This window comes from Nothoprocta perdicaria, unplaced genomic scaffold (assembly GCF_003342845.1).
Source record: "Nothoprocta perdicaria isolate Ctin4 unplaced genomic scaffold, notPer1 scaffold_3, whole genome shotgun sequence".
Lineage (NCBI taxonomy): Eukaryota > Metazoa > Chordata > Aves > Tinamiformes > Tinamidae > Nothoprocta > Nothoprocta perdicaria.
The window spans coordinates 5,145,324-5,163,957 of NW_020455532.1; the positions used below are offsets into that span (position 1 = coordinate 5,145,324).

Genomic DNA, 18,634 nt, shown 5'->3' on the forward strand with positions numbered 1-18,634 from the left:
TTTTTTTTTTTTTTTTTTTCTTTTAGACACCACTGAAGAAAACAGGTGATGGACGAAAAGTAACCTTTTTTGAGCCAGGTTCTGAAGAGACTTCATCTAGTAAGTGGCATTTCTGAAAGAAGTGTTAGGGTGTGTATTTAAGATAAGCTTCTCAGTCTCATCGGCTCTATCAAGAGGAAAGGTTGGCACTTGCCATCCTGCAGACAAGATCCACACCCTGGGAGAGTTTGGGTCACATCCCAAAGTGTGTATTCCCTCCCAGTCAGGCAGTATTTGGCTTGCTTGGACACCTGCTCGGTGGGGAAAGGAGATGGATAAGCAAAAAGGAAATTTGYGCTAGTGTGTTGTCTGAGCAGTTGGTAGAGGTTCAGCTGCTGCTACCTGCAGCTTCCCGGCTTACTGCCTGAAAGGCAATATCCGAGGGATGTTTAGGCAGCCTTTAATCAGGATCTAGGGCTTTCTAGTGCAAGAGGGAATTCTTGGGACCTGGCTTGACTCTGGTCAAGGGAATGGGCTGCTTAGATCATCAGCAGAAATGAAATAAACTTCCTGGCTTCTTACTCAAACATTGCCATCCCTGCTTTGTATCCCCCTTTTTCCCATCTACAGATTTTGGCTTTCTTCCTTAGGCTTGTAACAGCTCAATTGCCGTAACAATGACTCCTGTTTTTATTCCAGTGGCAATGTCTTCCTCATCTTTCTTAAGCACACCTCTTGAATTTTTCACATTTCTGTGTTACATGAGTTCCCTGTAAAAAAATTATTGCTGTCCTTAAATCTAATTTATGCCACAGTGTCAATAACTTGCAATCAGTTGCTAGAGGTTAAATATTTGCTGTAGTGACTCCTACTTTTTTCATACTGTGCTGGTTTTACTTTCAGTCTTACCAACCTGCTCTAAGTTTTGACCATGTAGAGCATAATGTTTGTGGACTGTCTTGTCACTGTCTTTACAACATTCAACAGTGGCGCTGACAATTTTGTGGTGTCATTATTTGCTTCTACAGTTTAAGTGATGAAATAACAGATTCTGAAACCAAAAGATACGTCTAGAATGTGATTGCACCTGTCTGAGGTGTCGGTAAGCTTGACTAACCTGCAGAAATTGCTCCTGGAGGTAAATGTGCTCCTTTGGCAGAAGCAGGTGTTACCCCAAATCAGTTATTCAGTAAGCAAACTCGGTCTTGATGGAGGTGACCCAGTAAAGGTGAATTGAGTTCATTAAGTTTGTTAGTGTTTCAAAAGTAATTTGAAAAAGAAAAAATCAAAAGTGCTTGCACTTCAGGTGATTCCGTGCACCTGCACAGACCTCACAGAAATACCTAGCATCTGTTTAATCTGTGCCTCTCTCTAGGTAGTAAAGACGACGAGTTTAGGATGCCTTATCTCAGCCATCAGCAGCTTCCCGCTGGAATTCTTCCCATGGTCCCCGAGGTTGCACAAGCTGTAGGAGCCAATCAAGGACACCACACCAAAGAGTTCAGTAGGGCAGCCCCAAATCCTGCCAAGGCTACAGTAACAGCAATGATTGCTAGAGAGCTACTGTATGGTGGTACTTCTCCTACTGCTGAGACCATATTGAAAAATAGCAACTCGTCAGGCCACGTACCCCACGGACCACTTACTAGGCCCTCTGAGCAGCTGGACTTTCTTTCCAATGTTCAAGGAATCCAGGTAAATGTTCAATCCAGTCYCAGGCCTGTTGTTTGTTTTAAAGCTTCTTTGCTTCTGCTATTGACTTGAGTTATTCTGAGACTGTTAAGCYGAAGTTCACGTAAACATTTCGCTTCACCCAGGAGGCATAGTAAAATTCCCAGTTCTTTATTTAATACTCAAATATGCAGATCTGTACTCCATCCTCAGCATTAATTCAGTGCTACTTGGGAGTCTATTTGAAGAATGCAATTGAAAATAACATTTTCTGAGAATTTTCAAGAAGTGGGAATGTAATGTGAACTCAAACTTGGCTGATCTGAATTCAGTTCTTTGAAAAAATCTTTGATAAATTAATATTTGCTGTAAATTGTGCATTTTTTGTTTAATCCCTCTAGTGAGAATTGAATTTTAGTTACTTGATAAATATATTAAAGGAGCTGCATGGACAATAATTGTATAATAGGAAAAAATTAAAATGCAGGTAGCTATAATCAGAATACAGCTTGCAGCAGCAGTCATTTTTATATAGTGACTTTTATTCAGAGGACTTGGAAAGCTGTCAGGATTACTCAAACTATTGCAAGTGTAATCAGGCTTCAAAATATACCTACTGGTTAACAGAGAGATCAAGTGTAAATGGGATTTTGGCTTCATATATGGGCAGAAAATCTCTAGCAAATGATATGTTTCCTTCATGGGGTTTTTTTTTTTTTTTTCAGGTTGAATACAAAGACTTTCCAAAAAATAACAAGAATGAGTTTGTATCTCTTATAAACTGTTCCTCTCAGCCACCACTGATCAGCCATGGAATTGGAAAGGACGTAGAATCTTGCCACGACATGGTATGATGAGTGTTACCCCAACACTTTCTCTGTAGATTTCTGTGCGATAAGGGGCACTAAGGGGAGCTAAGGCACAGGGACTTCTGTGAACCAATAGCCCAAGATGCCATATTAAATGGCAGTTTTGTTTTATTTTATAAATAAAATGTTGTACAACTTTTTGGCTAAACTTTGTCTAATAGATCAAAATTTGCTGAAATAACAAAGGAATAATACTGCAATCTAATACTCTGTAGATGTAATCTTTAAGATGCTTAATATACACTTACAATTCTGGTCTGCACAAAATGCGTTTGCTTTACCTTGCTATTTGTTACACGAGCAATTAGTAATGAGTCTATATAAAGAGCTTTTAAAATATAAAAAACTTGTCACTGTTTTATTTTTCTCTAATGGGCTGATATCTCACTAGGAACTGTAATACTCTTGTTCATGTTACCAGACTTTCTGCTGGAACAGAATCCAGAATGAAAGAAATGCAGTTCACCATTAGATAGACACTGTAAATCTGTTAAACTTCATTTATAAAGAAGATCTTTTATTAACAGTAGCTGAAATATTTCTTTGTGAAAGAATGAATCTTCTAGACTGTAAACTGTAAGGGACTTGGTCTTCAGGTCAGTCTATAAAATACCTTGCATATTGTTGGCAATATGTGCACTACTGCAATTTGAAAAGTATTTAGTTCTTTTGGTATCCAGTGGTGAGCTATGTAGACTGCAAACTAACTAAAATAATAGATTGTAATATGTAAATACAGTTTTTTATATATATATATATAAAAGAAGCTTAATTTTTGTACTAATTGATAAGTATAATCTTATAATGGTTATATTTTGATAGAGATTTCTTTGATACAATTGCCACTTAATTCAGGTATTTTTACACCCATCTCTACATGCTGTTGGTAAAGAGCTCCTGCAATACTAAGCACACAAGTCAGTGTAATAGGWAAAGGGAAAATGACTGCTGCTTTGCAGGTTAAATGTGACTGCACCAATGTGAGGACCTTCCTCTCTTCAGATGCTCTGCTTTTGAATTAGCCACATGTGCCTTTTCTGTATTTAATTTCAGATTCTTGCATAACTTCTTTCCTTTCTCCACAAAAGGACTTTTTGTTTCTGTTCATGTTAATGTTCTTTACCTAATCTCTCTACAGTTTCAGCCATTACTAATTCAGCATCTTTTCCCAAGTTACTAATAATACTGCAGAATTTTTTTTTCCCACTGATAAAACCAGTAGGAACCCTGTAGCCACACCACCATTGTAGAATGTAACGTAACAAGATGAAATTTTACAGCCCATTTTTTCACCAGAATTTCTCATCTTAATAAATATACTCCCGAAGTTAGAATATTTGCTCTGTTGTAAGTGAATTTTAGTCATGCCTCTTCCAAATAAAATATATGGATACAAGTTAGATTCCTGAATTCTGTCTCTTTTCTTTAGGCTGCATTGAACATTTTAAAGTTGCTGTCTGAGTTGGACCAACAAACCACAGAGATGCCAAGAACAGGAAATGGACCAATGTCTGTGTGAGTGAAAAGCAGTTGATTGTGACACATTGAGTTTCCCTTGCATTAATGGAAAGCTGTGACCTTATGATGTGTTAAACAAAATGTGAGGGCTTTTCTTTGCCAGAGAACTTAAAATACCAAGGGCTCTTATCTTCTTGGGAAGGCCGAGAGGGTAGGTTTTATAATCAAGCTTATAATTTTAATGTGTCAACTGTAAGCGACTAGGCTCAGTGCAGGGACAAGTGGCTAAAATGTACTGGCTATGATAATACAGCAATTCTGATTGGGGATGTCTCTGCTTAAACTAGTTCTACAGTTTTGTAAATAGTGTGCTCTTCAGGGTGCTTAAGTGTTAGAGCTGCACCTCTTTTTCTAGAAATCTTTTGTGTGTAAATTGTAAAGAATGTAAGTTTCACAGCTTCCTTTCAGCACAACAGACCTGCACGGTTTGCAAATTATTTCCTTTGAGAAAAAAACAAATTTGACTGTTGTTACCTAACCTACTGAARTAGTGAAGCTAGCAAAGTACTAATTAAAAAAGTTATATACAAACAAATTGTAGTATGTGCATCAAATCGTGTGTGGTTTAGAAGTGTTTTGGTGATGGTGGAAATTGTTTTATATTATTCTAAGTAAGAAGTGTTTTCTCATTTGCAGATGTGTGAAACAAGAAATGGAAAGTGACCCTCTTCTCAAACCGGCTAACTCAAACACTTTGGGACAAACACTGGACAGCACTGCCTAAAAAGGCTTTTGACTGGACCCATACGTGAAAGCACCAGAGAAAATCAAATGCTTCCTATTAATGTAACCTAACTGTTTTAGAGTGCTACAGTCTTTACAACCTACTGTAGTGTCTAAATCATAACCGTTGCTTTTTCTTCAAACAGTGATAAATTTTTAGTTTCATTATGTTGTTTTGATTGAAATGACACTATAAAATTTTCATTTAAAAGTTTCTTAATTGTATCTAGAACAATAGCACAGTTTAGAAACTTTGTCTTCTGAGACTGACATGTTATCTGTGAACTAACTTGGGAAGATCATATCCATGTATGTGGTTATTTTGTTTTTATTGAAATAGCAATGTTTCACTGGAAACAAATTGTGTGCCCATCATTTTTAAAAGTTCAATATTTCCACAAATCTAGCTTATTTTTCCAACGGTTGAATGAATTACAACACTTTAGGAATTTTAAACTTTGATCATTTCTGGTTAATTTCTAGTTTTTTGGTTTTGTTTTGCTTTTGTTTAATTTTTTTTTTTTTTTTTGAGCGGGGGTAGGGGAACTTGAATGCGACATGAGTTCAAATGATCTCTGATCTATGTTTTAAGGATTGTGTGTACAGCTGGCACACAGCTCACTACATTACAGGATATGATCTCAATGTAGTGCATATAAAACTGCAGATTGATTTTCCTTGAGTGCTTTATACTGTTTAATTACATCTCCATGTAGGGCTGAAAAAAAATACCTATGTTTATATATAAACTGTGTTGCTTTTGATGTTGTGTTATTGCGCACTGACCTGTGCGCAATAAAGTTTTTTGCATATGGTCCAGGTAAAGCACGATAGCCTTGCAAGTTAAGTACTGCTTCAGTTCATTGTTTACGCTGGAATTTTTTCTCCCCATGGAATGTAAGTAAAACGTAGTGTTTGTCACCAATAAATGGTAATACTAAATTTTTTGGGTTAATTTATTCTTGTATGCCGCTACAGGGGCTGCTTTTTTTATAGGATTTGAAATGCTTGTGATATAGTACGGGCAGTATTGTAAAGTTATGGAGTAACTGTAATGTGGAGGATGTGACAAACTGGCAAGGTCAAGGAAATTCAAAAGTAATGTGGGTGCACTTTGTTATTTGTGCCACAATGTGTTAGTGCAACTGTATTAATGGGAGCTTAAGCTAAAGTTACAATTCCAAAAAGAAACCTGGTGCAACAGGTTGGAGCAATTTCAGAGCTTAAGTCTCTACTTTTAAGTTTCCTTGTTTGCTTGTAATTTGAGTCATAACCTTGCCTTGTACTTAGTCATTTTTTGAGGGTAGTACTTTAAAAAGGAAACAAAACTTTCCTTCTAGCAACAGAAAATGGCATCATAGACTGACATATGACAGTGTATCATTTGGATGTGAACTACCTTAAATGTGTATTTAACTGGTTGCCTGTAGGAGCACTTCCTAATCAACCGCGTGCAGCGTGGGCAGTAATTGCAGCAGAAAGCAGTTACGGTACCTGCAGTCTCGCAAACCGGAATGTCTCGGCCATTTTATTAGCATTAGCAAAAGTAAGTGGAGGACACTAACTACATACCAAATTTTACTGAATCAAGTTGATTTTGATCATTATAAGCGCAAAAAACATTGTAATTTTTTCTTTTTTTTTACATTTGTAGAACTAAAATGCTGTACATTTAAAAATTAAAAGAAACTTGCTAGGCTGAGGCTTTGTATTGCAAATTCTTACAACTTAGAAATTACTTAGCAAACAATTTATATCAGAAAACATATACTTTGTAGTGGTATAGATGGTCCCCTTAAGTTTGACGGGGCTGCCTTTAAGCCTTGGAAGTGTGGAAGAAGGATCTGATCCCAGGGGGTTCTAGTAACTTGTAGCTGAGGAGGCAGATCACTTGGGTGACGTTAGATGTGATGTGACAGAAAAGCCTTGTTACTGAATTCCAGTCCATGCTACAAACACAATAATGTACAAAACTTCTTACATGGAAACTAACTTTATTAAACAAGCAGACAGTATTTGGTGCTCAGGTGACATCTGAGGTAAACAATAAGCAGGCAGTCCATACAGTTAATAAAGAGGTGGTTAAATGTGAAGTRCAATGATGATTTGTGCTCTTTGGGAGCTTTTTCAGTTGTCTGTTCATTCTACCTCTGAAAGCCAATGCAGAGCATAAAAGCTCAAAAGTTGCCAAGAATTTTGGAACCCAGAATTTGGAAACAGTCTGTGTTCATTTTCTAGTATTTCAGCTTGTCRATAGGGTCAGCAGTGACCAAGCAGCTTAGCTGTTATTTTTTTCTTCACCAGAGAATACATCCTGTTTGCTTACACCCTTCCCAGTGTCTAGACTTTGACAGGCTTGAGGCATCAGGTCTTAGTTGTCTGGTAGCAGCGAGAAAGGTCTCAGTACAGCCTTCTAAAATGTCAAAGCCTTAAGATAATGTTTCCATTCTTGTAGCTTTCATTTGCACTGCTTCTCTGTGACKTTTCTTACAAGTATGTAGCTGCATTTATGGCTTTTGTCAAAAGAATTACATTGTGCTACTCTTCCTTTGAAGACCTGCAAAGACCTGCTCCGGTGCTCTACATAAGCAGCTGAAATGTGGCTTAATGTGGCTACAAGACTCAAAGAAAAAGGGGAACAACGGTAATTGGTCAGGGATTTTTTTTTTTTTTTTTTTTTTTAAGTAGAATATTTTGCTAGAAAATCCTGACTCTCCAAAGAGAGCAATAAGAATCTCATGGCTTCTCATGATTTCTTCCTGCAAATGAGAATGGTGGATCCTGGAGGACTTGTATAAAATTTATTTTTGAGAATACTGATGTGTAGGATGGCTAAAACGTGCCTACAAAATGAGACCCAGTCTGGATCGCTGTGGTAGCTAGTGTTCCATAATATTAAAATCCACTCCCATACCTTCAAGTGATTTTTGAAATGGAATTTTGTTTTGCAGTCAGCCCTAGCTGGAACTACAGTGCTATTGCTGAAGCTTTAATGCTGGCTTGCCTTGTGTCAAATAGACGGTGTTTTGTTAAGACTAGACAGCTGGTATTTCATTAGGATTATGCTCTCTGAAAGAACTCAGTTGAGGTTTTAAGTAATATTTAAGTAATATAAAATTTAAGTAATATCAGAGCTAAAATGTAGCTGTACTGTACTCCAGCAAGGAGCAGTGTACGTATCGTCTGGTTTTGTGAAACAACTGCTCATGTCTCAGTGCTTTTATTTTGAAAGTCTGCAGATAAAAACAACACACCCAGTGAGTCAACAGAATATCTTCCTTAACGTCCTTAAAGGCTTCTGGTCTTACTCAGGTTGCATCTCYGTTTACCTCTAGATGAAGAAATGCTATTCCAGAGGTTGCTTCTAGTCTGAAAATATTCACCATTATCTCCCCTTGTCTGCTCATTCCGAATTTCCACTTATTAAACCCAGAAACTGAGGAGCAAGTGGTTGAAGCAAACTGAAATACCTAGATTATTGATTTGATCTCAGAATTGGAACTAAAGACATACTGATGGTGAATCATACTTATCCAAGAATACATTATATACTCTTAACTAAAGGAATAATTTTTATATACCACTAGCATTATCCTAACACAATAAACTGTATGTGATCAGCAATGAAAAAACCTATAAGCTTTTAAATTACAAGCACTCTCTCCCTTCCAATTTCCTAGTATTTTTTTTTGCATCCTGCTAATAGATGTTTTAKATCTTGAATGTCCTGTGTTAATGATGCAGAAAATATCCTTCACAGAGACTGCTTTCAGTACGTTCATCCCACGCTAGCCTTCTTCCATTATCTTTGCTGTTTCCAAGCAGACGATATATTCCCTTTTATGTTTAAAAGCTTCTTTTAGCTGAAGGAAGATTAGTGTCCTGTAAGGAGATGATTCCAGCCCTCCGTTAAGGACAAAACCTCTGATATGCTCTGTGTCAAAGTCTAAATGCAAAAGTCACTTGGGGACAACTGGTCATCTGTACAGATGCTCATCTCCGTCTCCCCCATTTCAATATGGGAGAAATCTCCCAAACTGCTGTACTTAACATTTTAAAACTGCAGTAAAGTACAGCATTGTCAGCATAGGTGCTGTGAGCTGACTGTTAAGTACTGCTTTCATTGCTGCTTTCACTGCTGCTGTCACACAGCAGCTTGATTTTAATGGGGAGAAGAGCAGGGAGAAACTGGGAAAGGCATCACTGAAAACAACCTCCGTCAGGAGACTGCAGTAAATGAGCTTCAGTATAAGTGAAACTGCCCTTGTATTTGCATAAAAAGTCTGTCAATGTTTCTCTTTAAAGCTTGTTAATGCGTAAGCTCCTGTGCATCTACTTAAAACGTGCAGCCATCACATTATTTCATTACTGAAGTGGATAAAAGCCTGAAGGAAATGTGCTGCTTCCAGCGCCTCCGCTGCTGTGTCAGCAGAGCCCAGCAAGCGGCCAGAGGGCTGCCCGGCGAGGGGGGCACCAGGCGCCTCCCCGAGCGACGTTTCCAAGGTCCTCGTAAATTCTGCCATTGYTTCCAGGTTTTCTTGGATTTACTTTTCTTTCTTTCTCTTCTACATATGAATCTTATAAAATACGTGATTTTTGTTGGCACTTGCCACTCAGAAAACGTTTTAGCTTTTAGCTACGTAGTGCTACTCAGCCCTAGCCTCTTACTAGTGGTTTTATTTCATAAAGATGCTTACTCTTTTCCCCTTCTTTCCCTGAAATCCTACCCCAGCAACAAAAAAAAATCTCTTAAAAGCAGCTTCAAGACTGACTCTTGTTGGACAGATTCCTGCATCCATTAGACGTAGGAAATATCTTTCCTGCCTTAGAAAAATATGCTAGCAGAATATTTCAGGATGTGTTCTTCCGAACTGGAAACAGAGCTACGCTTGCAGTCAGGGCTGTGTGGGGCTCTTTGAACAGTTGCTGGTATTTTCTGTGTCTCCTTTTTAAATGGTTTCTCCAAGCRTGGAAACACTGTAAAATATTTTGATCTGTTTTAAGGCCAGGCAGGAACAAATGCATTAAATCAGTGATGGAGACAGTTCTGCAAGGTGGAATATTCTGACTCATGAAGAGACTCCGTGCAGGGGTACCCTGCAGTACTGCAGCCTCGGAGATTCGTGGTCCTAAGAAAATGAACTCTTGGATTCTGTGAGTGCTGTGGGAGCTGCTGACCTCTAAATGTGCTGCTGCAAATTGGCCTCACATTCCCACTACAGCTGCCACGTGCTCGTGATCCATTTCTRCATTTTGGAAGGAAAGCCTTACTGGTTAGTAGGAGCAAAAGAGAGAACTTCATTTACATGTGTATAAGCCTATTATATTGGTAAATGTGAATCCATTTCCCTAAGGTCTGTTCTGCTGCAGCTCAACTGGGTCGCTCTCTTCATTTATTTCCAATCTTAGCCACAAGCTAGATTACACTGATGGCAGTTTTGTTTCTTGTTGCCATTTAATCCATTCTGTGGAGTTTGTGTTTGGAATTTTCTTATTCTAGAAGATTAGTGTAATGATTTGGCAGATGCTTATAAATATATTTTTAACTTGCTGTCAGTGTGCCAGCTGGTGTATTTTTATTACCATAGTGTTCCACGGTGAAATTGATGACCTGACAGTTCAGGCGAGATGGCTTTTTGTGGTTTTTTTTTTTGTTTGTTTGTTTTTTAAGTCTGTTAGAAAATTGTGTTTTATGCAGGAAAACTATAATATCTACTGTGAATGTCCTAAATATCAGAGCATTTGGTGCTGGAGTTTAGTTTTGATCGGCATATTGGGAAGTCAGAGGCCTCAGGTCAAAAGCCAYTGGAGGCTGGCACATGAATCACCTCATGATCCCACAGAGATCAGCAAGGTCTTTTGGGGGGGCCTGTCAGAAAGACTTTTTAGATCTTGTTTCCCCTTCTTTYGGCACTTGAGAACAAGAATGGTTCTATGTTCAAGAAATGTGTAGATGAGGCACTTAGGAACACATTTTAACAGGCGTGGCGGTGACTGGTTCACCGCTTGGTCTTTTCCAACCATTATGATTCTGTTAATACTCAAAGTTGGCACAGAGAAGCAGCTGAAAACATGTCCATGTGATTGTTTATGATATAAAAATATCCTCCAGCTGCTGCAATACTGTCATCACAGGACATATTACTATATCAGCTTTGACTACTCTGAGCAATGTTAGACAGCATGATGTGTCCTGCATGGCTCTTCCAGGTGGACCTGAAAGCAGACACAAGTCTTGCAAGGATGAGACCCAGCCTSAGTTACAAGTTCATCTCACCAGCATTTTTCAATGTTTCTGCCAGAAGTAGTCATGGAAATCAACAAAATTCCATTCTAAGCTGTGCTACAGTTATTTAACATCTGAGCCTTTTCCATTTCTCTTTTCCTGCCAAGCTAGGGAACACAGATCATATTTACAGTTCCTTTAGAATGGTGCATGTGATATGAGTTTACAGTATAACAAGATTAGCTTTCCTGGTAATCCTCTTAAAATGTCCTTCCTTTGATTGTCYTTTCATCTTTTGGTGTTCTTCAACTTGGGTTAATGGGATTGTGATTTAYTGCACAAGTCCTTTTTGATAAGCTGCTCTCAAGAAATAGTTGCCTACAGACACATTTCAGTAGGAAAAAGCATTTCAGTGGTAGCTGACTTGCACAGCAGTATGCCAAACATCCTGTAACGTCTATGTATGTACATGCACAGCACTATGTATTTTAGATCCTACAAGATAAATAAGTGAATTAAACAAGACAGACTTATTCCACAGTGTCTCCTGTAGCTTCCCTGCACAGATTTTCAGGTGGGACTYGGTTATATGCTTGCAGGCTACTTTACAATTTTGCTATGTCTTCTCTTGTTTTCTTCACGTTTCATCACATTTCTAGCACCATCAGCCACTCCTGCCACTGATCCTACAGTGCCCATTGACCTTTAGACTGGTTTAGTCCAGTTCTCTTTTCACAGATCCCTTCTTAGTCACAAGTTTGATCCCAAAGTAACAGCTCTTTTTCTTTGGGTGTGATGTGACAAGTGGTACAACAGGAACGTGATGCAGTTTGCATGTCTGTGACCATCGAGGTCCCTCTTGATGCTGAGTAAAATGACCATCGAGGTCCCTCTTAATGCTGAGTAAAATACCCATGCTGTTGAGTTTGCAGATCGGGAGAGCAAGGACAATGACGAGTGTTTTCTCTGAGCTTTGCTTAGGACCTGTTTGACAATTTAAAACCAACGGGCCACAGACCATCTTCCATCTTCTCAGCCCGTTCCTATGTTCACTGGCAGGAAGCAGTGATGGTCCTTGGGTTTCAAATGATGTGTTCCTATTTTCTAATATTTTGTCTTAGAAATTTAGCCCTTAACACTTGTCCAGCTGAAACAACTATGTTTTATTTCAWTTAGCATCTGATTTCTGAGAATTGTTCTTCAGAAGGGAAGACTTAAATTCAATTGGTCCTACCATTTAAGCTAATTTTCTGTCAATTAAATGGTGCTTTCAAGTTTTGGCCTCCCACAATGTGCATTGGAGCTGGCAGAGAAGCTGCAGCAGGTATTAAATGAACTTTCATCTTGACCTGGTGACATGATAAGTGTGTTGGATACTAAAACCTGAGGTAAAATGTCAGTGGGTCATAGAGCTGATTTTGCCACTGTGTTTGGAAACGCCTCACACGCCTGTGGAAAAATCCCTAAATGTTGCAGACCCTTGGATTTTTCTTCTAAAAAAAMCCCTATATATGTATTTTCCCATGCTGGCAAAGCATTTCAGCAATTATCAAGGCTCCAAGCCCAAAGCAGCACACTGCTTTTCCGATTTAAACCTCTGAAACTTTCCTGCTTGTGAAACGTTGTGTTGTGCTGTCTCTCGGGTATCACAGGGTGAACTGTGCCCCCCAAATGGAGGCGCACAGGGGAGACTGGCCACCCTGTGGCCCCAGCGCACATGAGCACCCCACCGAGAGCGGCCTGGCGAGCGCATCAGCAGCCCCTCCAGGTCCCCTTGTCTGAATTCACTTTTTCCAAGTGTTTTTTCTTGAGATGTGGCCGGAATGGCGGCTTGCGGGGCCGCGGCAGCGCGGGAAGCCGCGTGCACGAGGCCAACATGGCGACGGCGCCCGCCTCGGAGCGGGGCGGAGCGGGGCGGAGCGGGGCGGAGCGGGGCGGTCCGGGGCGGTCCGAACCGCCCCTATAAAGCACCATGCACGGGCCCGGCCCAGTCTCTTGCTCCGCGGCGGCTGAGGTGAGTGGTGGTGTGCGGGAAGGCGCCGGGCGAGGTGGGTTTTTTCCCTGCCGCCTTGGCCTGGTTGGCGGTTCCCCGGGCGCAGCCTATCCACGAGTGGGTTTTCCGGGGGGKTTCGCCCCGTGCGGTGCCGGTTCGGCCTCCCCGGGCCCCGCTGCGCCCYGCCGCATGGCGGCGATCTCTGGTGTACGTGATGACCAGACTTTTTTCCCCATCAGAGCGACAGTGTTGATTCCTCACAGCTAGCCAGGTCCTGTCTGATGCACCAGCAGGGCAGGGCTGCCGTGCCGCGTGCCCCGCGGAATTGGTGCTGAGTGTTCSCTTTGCTTCAGCCCCAGGCTGGTGCGGAGGTGACGTGGGCTCGGGCCTGCCGGGACCCGCGGTGAGGGCAGCAGCAGCCTGGAATGGGGCCTGGTGTTGCCGTCATGCCTGAGCCTGAGCCGCCGCCAGAGGTGGCCGGTAAGTCTTTGTGCYCTGTTAAACCCTGGAAAAGAAATATTTTTGCAAGGAAGTGACTTACAAAATGTTTTGTTAATATGTCTCTATGGAGGCTTGACTGATACGTAGACTTCAGTATTAGCCTGAATATTGGGGCATCATGCACAGAGAGTTCCCAAAGCAGGAGCATCGCCCCATGGCAGGGTGTSCGAGGGGCAGGGGGGGACAGTGAGCAGGGCCAGGGTGACAGGGAGCGGGTGCTCGGGACARTGGGGTCACAGCTCCTTGTCCCTGCAGGTGCCACGTGTCCGGGGGGCTGAGGACGAGGCCATGCAGCATGGAGACCTGGGCAGCCTGYGGTGCAGGGGCCAGAGCCTGCCTGGCTGAGCAGCTCCCTTGGGGAGAGGCGCTGGTGCCTGGCTGAGCGGATCCCTTGGGAAGAGGCGCTGGTGAGTTAYGGAGTCCGCTCTGCCGCTCGCTGGCAGATGGGCAGTACTGCTTGCAGAGGAAGCCACGTGTCTTCATGGCCCAGCAATTTCCTCCACGTGGCGTCTGGTAGCTTAGGGAATCTACTGCTCAWCATGGTGCTGCCTTCACACAGTGAAGGTACAAACCTAGCATGGCTCTGAAAGCTGGGCCTATAAGAGCACCTCAGTTTGCATTGCTCGATGCTTCCTTTCTTGCTTGTGATCTCAGCAGTCTCTTCTTTTGCCCCAGGTGGCCTATCTTAAAGTGCTTATTTCTCTTGTGTTTTGCAGGATTTTTTGTTCTCATGTGCCTGCTTAGTTGGCCAGCTGTTTTGCATGAGTTCACTTGGTGCAGGTGTATTTGCTGTGCAGAGAATGAGCATTTCTCATGGGCACAATGGATGTGCAGCCGTATAAACTAGTGGTGACTTGCTGGTGTACATGATGACCAGACTTTTTTCCCCATCAGAGCGACAGTGTTGATTCCTCATCACTAGCCAGATCTTGTCTGATACACCAGCAGGGAAGGGCTGCTGTGCCCTGTGTCCTCCCTCCGGGCTTGGTGCTGAGTGTTCCCTGTGCTTCAGTCCTAGGCTTGAGCAGACAGACCAGTCTTGGGCCTGCAGGGCACCTGCTGTGAAGGTTGTAACTGCAGAAGGGAGGCAGCTCCACAACGCTTGAGCTGCTGCCAAAGAGGATTGGTAAGTCTTTAATCTGTTCTTCCGTTTACTCAAATTGTTTGTTTCTTAGGTTTTAAGGGTTTTTTTCTAAGATGTTTTGTCAGGTTATTCTCACTTGATCCTTCATTATGATGTGTAGATTCAAGCATTMGCCTAAATATTACAAAACTGTAGCAGGGGGCCCTTCAAAGCCTTCTGTTCTTCATATTCCTTGGTCTCTAAAGATGGCAGGTGAGGAGCCTGGAGCCAGTGGTAGTGTCTTGGAGACTTGCTTAAGTATATACGAAATGTTGAGCGTTGCCGTCTGCCTACGTTTTCCTTTACTATCTTTCCGAAAAGGGTAATGTTTTATCAGTAGTTAAATTATCAGTAGTTAAGGGCATGAAGATTTTTCAAAAATCACAAAGTTTCACAGAATAAAAAAAATCACAATCACAAACATAAAGAGCAACTGTTGTTTTGTGGTATATGGTGACCTTGTACCTCCTTCATCAGATTGACAGTGCTCACACAAACTGGGATTTAGCCAGACTGTCTGCTGCCATGAGGTGCTTATTCTCAGCTCCTTATGTGGTTGTGTGTTCTTGCACCTGTATGTTGAGGGAAATTGCACCTGTATGCTGAGGGAAGTTGCGTGTGTGCTGCCTGCTTTGAAGGCACGCAGCACTGGAGGGTGCTTGCTGCACGTAWCCCAGTAACAATGATTGTGTAATCCTGATGTGCATGAAGGATCTGGGAGTCAAAAGTGAAAGAATTCGTGCTTTCACGAAATGTCAAGTAATGGAAATGGTTGAGAGCTCAGACAYTTCAAGCACCATGAGCAGAACTTTGAGTCATTGGATGTTCAGTGACATTAGAGTTGCTGGATGACCAGCTACTGTCACTGGCTTCAGTAGCTGGAGCCTTGTGTAGCTGCACATCAAATAACTGATGAGCAGTTGCAGCTTCGAGGCTGAAGTCTCTGTAGTAGCTCATATTTGTAAAGRGCATCAGTGGGACCCTTTTGTGTGGCCCACTTGAGTTCAAAACACATATGAATGATCTGTGTACTCTTTATCAAGTGGTGTTCTAGAAAAGTCCCAAAATACAGTGCTAAGTAAGTTCACTTTGTAGAGTCTTGTCAGTGAAGGAGTGCCCAGGTGTCTGCAGAACAACTCTTCAGCATCTAACAGTTTGGGGGTTTTGGAAGCTTTGTAATTGGGTTGTTTAAGGCAGTGAACTGACAAATGTTGGCTTTTTTTTCTTTTTGACAGATTGAGATTYGTCAGAAGCTGTCCCAGGAGCTGCTGTGATCTCAGTGTATTAGCAGGAAGCTGCCTCCTGCTAATGAAGTCCCTTTGCATTGCAATTGTCATCTCTTCTCCAAGCTTCATGAACGTTGCCCTGTAGTTGGCAGGACATCAATTTATCRCTCCCTACTGACTTGCACATGAAGGGTGGTGGTGTGTGTTTTTCCTTCCTTGCTCAGTGGGAGGCATTTAATTGTACTGGATTCTGGAACTTGCTGCAAGGTTAATATAAGCAGGTGCTTTGGCCTGCAAGAACTGCATTCACCATCTGGCAGTTAATGTTACTTTGCTGCAGCATTCAGAGAATAGAAGCCTCTCCTCAGAAAGGAGTTGTGGTGTATGGGAGGCTGGCCTTGTGCTGAGCTTYGCTCACTTGTCAGATGGTAAAACAGGGAAGGGATCTCATGGATGCCATGGTGCTGCAGCCTGGGTTTCTCTACTCTTTCACACTTACTGTTTAATAAAATCTGAACAGTGGATGAACTCAGCTTGTAGGTGCAGTTCTCTTTCTATACTTCAAACAGTCAATTTCTAAACAGCTGAACTTTATATTTGGAGTCTGATGGCAGCAGCGCTTCTTTGTAGTGACCATGGAGCTGCTCTCTGTGCCTGGCTTAAGGTAGGAGGGACATGGTGGTATAGCATTATAGCTAGTCTTTATGTATGACCCATGATAAAAGAAAATAGCTATGACTTGTGGCTGCTAGTCTGTGCCAACTGACAGCACTAGGGCCTTCTTCTGTGCTGTGTCCAAACAGGTCTGCCTTCTGGACCAAAGGGAGAGATGGGTTTGGGCTTTGTCATGTCAAGGGCTGTGCCTTGGTTTCCCCTGAGCTCCTGGAGGGGAGCAGCTGGTGTGGGGCAGTCATTCACTGAGGGTCTCTGGTAAAGATGTGGGCTGGTGTGTTCCCAGGGAAGTCACTGGCTCTGCAAATCCCTCCTGCAGGAGCCTTAGGGAAAGGTGATGGTTGTCTAGGAACAACCACTGCTGCTGTTCTCATGGCATGTGCAAATTAGTCGACCATCRGGAATGACTATCCTGGTACAAATGCTTATTGACACCCTGCAGACTTCTGGATGCAGTGTTATTGTTTCCAGCAGCTCTCCAGAATATGCACATCTGGTGTCTGTGGGAACAGAAGATCTCAATACTGTGTGTCATGTGCATTACCACGGAGGGCATCAGTAGTGCCCGAGTGCTGCAAGGAGGGAGGTGAGTGCTGCAAGGAGGAAGGTGTCTCCATCTGCTGTCCCTGCTGCCCTGGCCGGCAGCAGAGCCCGTGTGGGGCAGGGACAAAAAGGCCTTGACAGGCATCTTGTGCAGGCCCAAGTCTGGTAGGATTGGGGCATCCCGCTAGCAATGCTAATGAAGTAAATAGCCCCCTCTGTTCAAGCTGGCACGAAGGATTCAGATACAGGTTAACCTGCAGTGTCTAAACCAGCAGGCTCAGATTAAACCCYGGGCCTAATGATGGACGTAGTCATTCCTTGTGTACCGCTCCTGAGAAGCAGCACAGCGGGTATGTCCATTAGGAGAGGGGTTAAACCAGTTCCCCTGCAGCCTCATAAAGTTCCTGAGGAGCAGGGCCACCTGGCAGCGCTTGAGCTGGGCTGGGGAGACCTGGCCATGTGGGCCGAGTACTGAGCGAGGGGCCTAGTGGCCACAATTACTCTTGCTCAAGTAGTCCAGGGGCAAATGTAYGGAATCTGTAATGGGCTGAGGAGATATTTAAGGAAGGTTTCCTGCTGCTTCTCCTACACATTTTCTGTACCATTGCCTTTGTTACACRCGTTCCCCTGCCTTCCTCCCAGCACCATTAAGAGAGCTGGTTGTGRCTAGATAATTGTGTGTAATTCATAAATGGTTAGAACATCTGGACTGCAGTGGACCTCACAGTACAACTAGATTGCAGCCAGGTAATGAACCAGGCCTCCTGGGCAAAAAGGGAAGTGCAAAACAAACTTTGATCATGAATGTATATTCACCCACTTGAAAAATCTCTCAGTGCAGCCCTTTGATAAAAGTCAGGGAGAATTAACACCRAGTCTAAAGCAAACTGTGCCTGAGCTTCTTTTTTGAGAGCTGTAACAGCATTTCCTACCCCAGTACTTGCCTTACTTTTGCAGGCCGAGGCCGGTGCCTGAGTTTGGTGGCTGGGTTGGAGGCAGGCATGATCCAGACAAAAACTAAATTTACAGCTTGTTCAGACTGTGTCTGCAGGGAGCTCCATAGCGGCCCTGAGGCAGGCACAGCAATCCCAGCGTGGCGAGAACGTCTCCGTGGTGCTCCGACATCGCTGGACAGGATGCTGGGGGCGAAGATGAAGCTGTTGCTGCCATCGGCTACAGGGGAAACGGCCAGTCCTATATGTGCTTGTTTAACTTTGCAAACTCTGAATTTGGAGTCAAACACTGGGCTGGTAGATTTAAACAAATGTTTGTTTTTCTCAAACAGCGCTCGCTTGTGGTGCCATGAGGCCTCGGGAGGAAAATAGCACTGATTATTTTGCTGGCTGATGTTGCTTTTAATAGATGTGTATTTCCATACACAGTGAAGACTTAACATTTTTATTCCTAACACCCAGTCATCTTTTTGACCACGTGTTGATTATTGTATTCTTTGTAGATCCATCTGTTGAGCAGCTGCATTAGCTTATGGGATAACACAGGCCATTTACTTGTTGCTGCTGGTTCTCTTCATGGCCCTGTTTCCTCTGCCTCCATTTTAGCTTGGGTATATTAAATTATCTGGCCCCTCAG

At 42.6% G+C, this 18,634-nt stretch overlaps 1 protein-coding gene, 1 long non-coding RNA gene and 2 other non-coding genes across 5 annotated transcripts in view; all 4 read left to right on the forward strand.

The window, feature by feature from the left end:
* Positions 1-5,230, forward strand: part of STAU1 (staufen double-stranded RNA binding protein 1) — an 18,862-nt gene extending 13,632 nt beyond the window's left edge. For both annotated transcript variants that reach the window (XM_026041939.1, XM_026041940.1), the window contains exons 10-14: positions 27-99; positions 1,355-1,674; positions 2,376-2,498; positions 3,949-4,034; positions 4,674-5,230. In XM_026041939.1, coding sequence (XP_025897724.1) covers positions 27-99; positions 1,355-1,674; positions 2,376-2,498; positions 3,949-4,034; positions 4,674-4,761 — 690 coding nt within the window. In that variant the 3' untranslated portion in view covers positions 4,762-5,230. The remainder of the gene's footprint in view (positions 1-26; positions 100-1,354; positions 1,675-2,375; positions 2,499-3,948; positions 4,035-4,673) is intronic.
* A 7,950-nt stretch (positions 5,231-13,180) lies between these two features.
* LOC112949817 lies at positions 13,181-13,270 on the forward strand. Its single transcript, XR_003249890.1, has one exon. It is a non-coding gene; the product is annotated as a small nucleolar SNORD12/SNORD106 (small nucleolar RNA).
* Positions 13,271-13,433: 163 nt separating this feature from the next.
* Positions 13,434-16,348, forward strand: LOC112949664. Its single transcript, XR_003249847.1, has 4 exons — positions 13,434-13,459; positions 13,736-13,887; positions 14,493-14,606; positions 15,839-16,348. It is a non-coding gene; the product is annotated as an uncharacterized LOC112949664 (long non-coding RNA).
* Positions 14,337-14,426, forward strand: LOC112949816. The gene has a single exon (XR_003249889.1). It is a non-coding gene; the product is annotated as a small nucleolar SNORD12/SNORD106 (small nucleolar RNA).
* Positions 16,349-18,634: the final 2,286 nt, after the last annotated feature.